The sequence below is a fragment of the Solanum pennellii genome, chromosome 1 (genome assembly GCF_001406875.1).
Source record: "Solanum pennellii chromosome 1, SPENNV200".
Classification (NCBI taxonomy): domain Eukaryota; kingdom Viridiplantae; phylum Streptophyta; class Magnoliopsida; order Solanales; family Solanaceae; genus Solanum; species Solanum pennellii.
Genome location: NC_028637.1, coordinates 6148777 through 6155137, shown reverse-complemented (window position 1 = coordinate 6155137; position 6361 = coordinate 6148777). Strand labels below are relative to the sequence as shown.

Here is a 6361-nt window from a genome sequence, read left to right as displayed (position 1 = left end):
CTTAAGTCATCTACAGCCCCTTAAAGTTGTCCGCATATTTCATTTGAACACCTTAACTATAACATGTACCTATTAAACACCTCTACCGAGTAGAATTATAACCATTTGAGCATTTTTTTGACAATCAGCTAAAAACATAAAATGAGTGTAGTACACTCGCGCTGACATGGAAATTTATCAAATAAATGGTGCATATGTGGCATTTTGAATTATTTCTTGAGTCAAAGTAACAACTAAAAAGTTATGACAAAAATAAAGGAAAAACTCTTCAATTTTTTTTTATAAAAAAATGTCCCTGTACATCTACCTTCACCATCATAGCTCGTTTTCTCATAATTCAACAATGGAAAAAGTTGAAGGAAAGTCAACAATTAATTGTGAAATTGAGTTATTATTTTAGTGAAATAATTTTCTAACACTTGACAAAGAAAAGCCAAGAAATAAACTTTTCTTCTTCATTTGTTTGAATCAACAATGACAAATCATTAAATTCAAAAAAATAAATAAAAATGAAGACGTCTAATGTTGCCCATTGAACCACTTTTTTCTTCCTCTTCTTTACCATAAATCAATAATGGCAGATTTAGACTTGAAAAAAATAATTTAAAAAATCTAACATTAAAATAATATTCTAAGATCTGGAGGAAAGAAAAGAACAGAGTCAAACATTAATGGTAGAGGTGGTGGAATTGATTAAATTGCAATCTGTAACTTTGCTTACTTTCATAAATCGACAAATATTCAGTTCTAGATCTTATAAAAAAGGTTCATACGATTCTAGATCTTAAGAAATAAAACGACCATATGATAGGTTAATGATAGAGATGTTGGTGGTTGCTCAAAAGAGGAGTATGTGATGGCAGCGATAATGACAAATTTGAAGAAAAAAATGATGATGAAGAAGAAATTATTGATGGCAAAGAAGCACAAAGAAGAAGAAGAAGAAAGCTGACTGTTTTTTTTATTTAAAAAATAATTCAACTAAATAAATCCTTTCACGCGCTCATGAGCGGTGAATCACACTCACAATGCCAGGTAGGCAAAAAGTGCTCAATTGGTATAATTTGAAGTTCTAGAAGTGTTTAATAGGTACAAGTCTTAGTTAAGGTGTCTAAGTGAATTATGCGGACAACTTTAAGGGGCTGCGTATGACTTAAGCCCTTTTAAAATATTACATATCTTATCAATAATTAAAAAAATTATATCATACATTAAGGAAAATACATATAGATATATGTGTTTTTGCTATTAGGTACACCAAAATATTAAGACAGATAAGCGAGATTTGTTATATAATCCGAAAATAATGTAAATTACACAAGATACAAACTAAATACATGTATTTTGGTGTATTAAAGATTTGTTATGTATCTCAGATATATACATGCGAATCTACTTGAATATATAGTATGTCTGCACCCATTACACCCAATTTTGATTCATATATTTTGAGATATATTTATATGACCATATCTAAAATTCATAATATTACAAACTATAATATATCAAAATATATATAAATTTTTATTATTTAATAATTAAATTAAAATATCTTTTTATTTAATAATTAATATTCAAATATATATTCTGACAAAAAAATTCTCAAAACAAAATTTGTTATGAGATGGTTGGTGGTATGGTGATGGGTTATAATACATGGATGGAGTAACACGTGGCGGGTAAGCATAACAGATGGCAAAAACAAGAGTAGTAACTAACTTGACATCTCATCATCACTAACAAAAGATTTACACAGTTTTCGCCAAATTACACATCTCACTCTCTATCAATCAAAAAAATTAAAACCTCTGCACAGCAGCCTCACAGGTACATATATATATATATATATATTTTTTTTTTCCCTTCATTTTTACACTATTTATTATTATTATTATTACTATATCTTATTAGTGTGTGGGTTTAGCAATTGATTAGAATGTTCATAATTAGGTAAAAATTGAATGTGAAAAGAGATCTTTTTTTAAATTTGATTAGGTTTGGTTTTGGTCCAATATTTTGAGAAATTGATATACGGAATTGAATACTCTTAAATGGGAAAACTAATATCACACTTAGGGGGAGTTTACAGGCTAAAAAGGGGCATGTAAAACCTGTAAAATTAGATATTTTAGGTAAATGTTTTTGTATTGACACCTATCTTACGAGAAGGCTAAATAGTGCAATTGGTTGAATTGTTTAGTTATTATCAATTCTCACTTAATACATGTTTTCCTTTTTTTTTTAGTGTATCAATGTTCTACAAATTCTAGCTTCGCCTATGATTACATTATGTTTGGACAATATCACACCATCTTTTTGGACTGTTTTAGCCCAATATTATACTACCTGGTTATAATTATTTTTCATGAAAGCATCTAAAGTAGATGTCGAACTTCGTTCTGCTAGTTCGTGTGTTCAAGTTTTCAAATTTTGAACCTCTTCAACATGCCTGTCACGTAGTTAATGTTCTTCCCATATGGCTTTTTTCAAGGACAGTCCTATAAAATTCTTCTCTAGTGTAACTCTCACTCACTCATTGTGCTTGCATTTAGCGCGGCTTTCAAATCTATCCTATACACAGCTAATTAAGCAAGTAATGTGTTGATCAATGTACTCTGATTAAACTCTACATAAATTGTTGCAAATGTCCTATTTATGATTTTGTTCCGACTTTTGTTGGGGGGGAACGAGCTTCTCAGGAACAGAGTTTCTGATACCCTATTCACAATACAAACATAATTACAGAGTTAGAGAGGTTGATGTTATGATGCTTATTTTTGAGATGGTACTGAGCAGAAAGAGATTTTACTGTTAGCATTAGTTTCAATCTTTCATTATTATTCTTAAGTGGAAATACAAAGTTACAGACATTTGTAAGAAGTACTAATGAGTCACTGAATCCTTCAATGAGTGTAGGCATAAGTTTGTAGCAATGATGTTTTCCTATCGATATGATGGGAGCTAATAACTTTGATGGTATCCAACTATCAATTTTTCTTACAGAAAGTCACTCGACTTTCATTATTAACTCAAAAGTCACTTAACTATGACTTATTTGCACAGAAAGTCTCTCAAGCTATTTTATTGTTTTTGTGATTAAAATTAGCTGAAATGAAATTTTAATTGTTAACTAAAAATTTAAGAACCAAATATATATCCATTTAAACCATCTAATGACGCGCCCCATTTACCCCGAGCCACTAAAATATAATGCTGAACTTTTTATTTTGCCATTAATTCCCTGATGATTCTCCCTTTGTCTTTTTTCAAGTCCCCTATTTTTCTCATACTCAATTTACTACTACAACTGCCACTGCAAATTTTTCATAGAACAGAAAAGCACAAAACGAGAGGTTGATATATTATTGATGTGAAGAAAAAGTTTAAAAAGAAAAAAATTGAGAAGAAGAACGTAGAGGGAAAGAATGAGGGATAAGGGAGATTGATTTAGGGAATTAGTGGCAAAATAAAAAGTTTAATCTTATATTTTAGCGGGTTGGATTAAATGGAGTGGGTTATTAAATGGTTTAAATGGATATATATTTAGTTTTTAAATTTTTGGTTAATAATTAAAATTCCATGTCAGCAAATTTTAAAGAAAAAAAATACAAAATAGCTCGTGTGACTTTCTGTGCAAAGAAATCATAGTTAAGTGACTTTTGAGTTGAAAATGAAAGTTAAGTACTTCCTATGAGAAGAATTGACTGTTGTCTTGGTGCTTCTCAGGAATATTCTTAGAGCCAGGTCCCCTTCTCTGTGTATATTGAAGTAAATGGCACAAGCGAAAATTACGGAAAATACCTCGAAACTTGCAAGTTATGATGCTTATTTTGAAAAGGCCCAGAGAAGAAAGAAATTGCCCCGTAATTTGCAGGAAACTTTGACTGATGCATTTGCAAATATTCCAGTTTCATCCTTCCCTCAAGTCCCTGGAGGCAAAGGTATATAAAATATACAAGTTTTCTCGTGATTATGTTTTTGATATCCAATGTTGTATCCTAAACGTCTTCGTATACCTCATTCCAGTGATTGAAATAGACGCCGAGACTTCTATAGGCGATGCTGTTAAAATTCTTTCAGAATCGAACATCCTCTCAGTTCCTGTGAAGAATCCAGCTGCTCAGAATAGTTTGGATTGGAGAGAAAGGTACTTAGGTGTCCTTGATTACTCCGCTATTGTTCTTTGGGTGCTGGAGGGTGCGGAAACAGCAGCAGCTGCCATATCAGCAAGTTCGGCAGCAGCAGCCGGAGTTGGAGCAGGTACCGTTGGTGCTCTTGGAGCACTGGCATTAGGTGCAACAGGTCCTGCTGCAGTTGCTGGTCTAACGGTTGCAGCAGTCGGTGCAGCTGTGGCAGGTGGAGTGGCTGCAGATCGAGGAGCGGGAAAGGATGCTCCAACTGCGGCCAATAACTTGGGTGAGGATTTCTACAAGGTTATCCTTCAAGAAGAACCCTTTAAGTCAACAAAGGTGGGCATGCCTTCTAAAGGATTGAATTGATTGATTAAGAGAGACTTTACCCTTCTTGTTTAGGGTGCTTATGCCTAAATTATTTACAGCTTCTTCGCGTCTTTAGTACTCTTCGACATGAAAAATAATGATCAAATCAAAGCGGTATTACAAATATATTCAGAGAATTTGACATGAATACACATGACAAGGTCAAGTAATTACATTCGCAGGTGAGCTCCATCATAAAATCGTATCGATGGGCACCATTTGTTCCTGTAGCAATGGACAGTTCTATGTTGAGTGTGTTGCTGCTGTTATCAAAATATAGGCTGCGGAATGTACCTGTGATAGAAAGAGGAAGTCCATACCTTAAGAACTTTATAACTCAATCAGCCGTGGTACGGGGTCTTGTAGGATGCAAAGGGAGGGATTGGTTTGACTGCATCTCCGCTCACCCTATATCAGAACTTGGCCTCCCATACATGTCCGCTGACGAGGTCTGTCATTTGTTACATCTGAATACAATGTATTTTTTAATTTTAATATTACAAAAGTCGGTGACTGGAAGTCTTGTCTTTCAATGTGTATGCCAGGTTATTAGTGTCCGAGACGATGAACTGATTCTGGAAGCATTCAAGAAAATGAGAGATAATAATATCGGAGGTCTGCCGGTTGTTGAAGGACCAAAGAAGAAGATAGTTGGCAATGTAAGCATAAGAGACATCAGATTCTTGTTACTCAAACCTGAACTATTCTCCAATTTCAGGTATGTGTTCAGATAAATTGTTAGTTCTTTGTTGATATGAGCTGCCGTATTTATTTTTTTAGTCGAATACCTTGCTCTGTAATCTTTGGTCTCTCTCTTTCTGAGAGAAGATTTTCTATCCGCCTGTTTATGAAGAACCTCAAGTCTATCGGGAAAGGATGTTGTGATAACCCCCTTTGTCTAGAACCACAGACGTCCAGCCGTGTTGGAAGACTCACCCTAGCGACCCCACCATTACTATTTGATTACTTCTACGATAAATAATAAGAGTTTCAATTCTAGGGAAACTTTCTTATGGTTGAAGTTGTGCAAGAAAATCGAACAAATGTTTAAATGGAAAAGCGATTCGACTTTTATCATTAGGCTCAGAGATGTTCTCCTCTTCTTTTTGTGTTTGTACTAAATTTTGCTCGTTCAAATGACAGGCAGCTGACAGTTGCGGGTTTCATGAACACCATTGCTTCGGCAACCCATGATGCCACAAAGGCAGCTACACCAATAACATGCGAGCTCGGTTCAACTCTTTGTACTGTGATAGACACTCTTGCGTCGAAGTTAGTTCACAGGATCTATGTGACAGCTGATGATGGCGATGAAGTTGTTGGTGTGATTACACTCAGAGATGTCATTTCCTGCTTCATCTATGAACCATCGAACTTCTTTGATAACTATTTTGGATTTTCTGCACAAGAAATGCTCGGGAACTGATATGTTACTGTTGGTCAATAAGCAGGATACGGGCGACTAGAAGATGCAGTAAAAAGAATCCGCACCAGGTTTTACCATAAGATTTATGAAATTCTCTTTTTACCAGTTCAACATCTACATAATCATCCTTTTATGTCAATCATGTAGCACTATCGCTTGCTAGTTTCTTGAGTTCCCTTTTTTCTGTTTCCCCGGCTTGTTCGAGGTTGTTGTAAAGAGGATTTAGGATTTACCATTTCATACCTAGTTTGATCTACAATGGTATGAGCATAGCTCGCCCTCGAGGTTGTACTTTGCTCTTACTTTAATAAAATTCGACCACCTCTACGTCCCGTATTTTGTTACAAAAGATGTTGCTTCTTTTTTTCTTCTTCTTAAATTTAAGGTATAATACATAAATATATCTTTTAACTTAACCTCATTATATATATATATA

The 6361-nt window shown here is 34.1% G+C and overlaps 1 protein-coding gene across 1 annotated transcript; it reads left to right on the top strand.

The window, feature by feature from the left end:
• The first annotated feature begins 1677 nt into the window (after window positions 1–1677).
• On the top strand, window positions 1678–6274 carry LOC107011395 (SNF1-related protein kinase regulatory subunit gamma-1-like). The gene is made up of 6 exons (XM_015210889.2): window positions 1678–1827; window positions 3727–3941; window positions 4027–4469; window positions 4682–4948; window positions 5045–5217; window positions 5643–6274. Exons 2-6 carry the CDS (start codon window positions 3773–3775, stop codon window positions 5923–5925), a joined length of 1335 nt encoding a protein of 444 aa, XP_015066375.1. The 5' UTR covers window positions 1678–1827; window positions 3727–3772; the 3' UTR covers window positions 5926–6274.
• The last annotated feature ends 87 nt before the right edge of the window (window positions 6275–6361 follow it).

Coding starts and splice junctions, on each gene's coding strand:
- LOC107011395 (XM_015210889.2), top strand. CDS start 3,773: ATGGCACAAGCGAAAATTACGGAAAATACCTCGAAACTTGCAAGTTAT. Junction 4,470..4,681: donor AACCCTTTAAGTCAACAAAG/GTGGGCATGCCT, acceptor TTACATTCGCAG/GTGAGCTCCATCATAAAATC. Junction 4,949..5,044: donor CATACATGTCCGCTGACGAG/GTCTGTCATTTG, acceptor TGTGTATGCCAG/GTTATTAGTGTCCGAGACGA.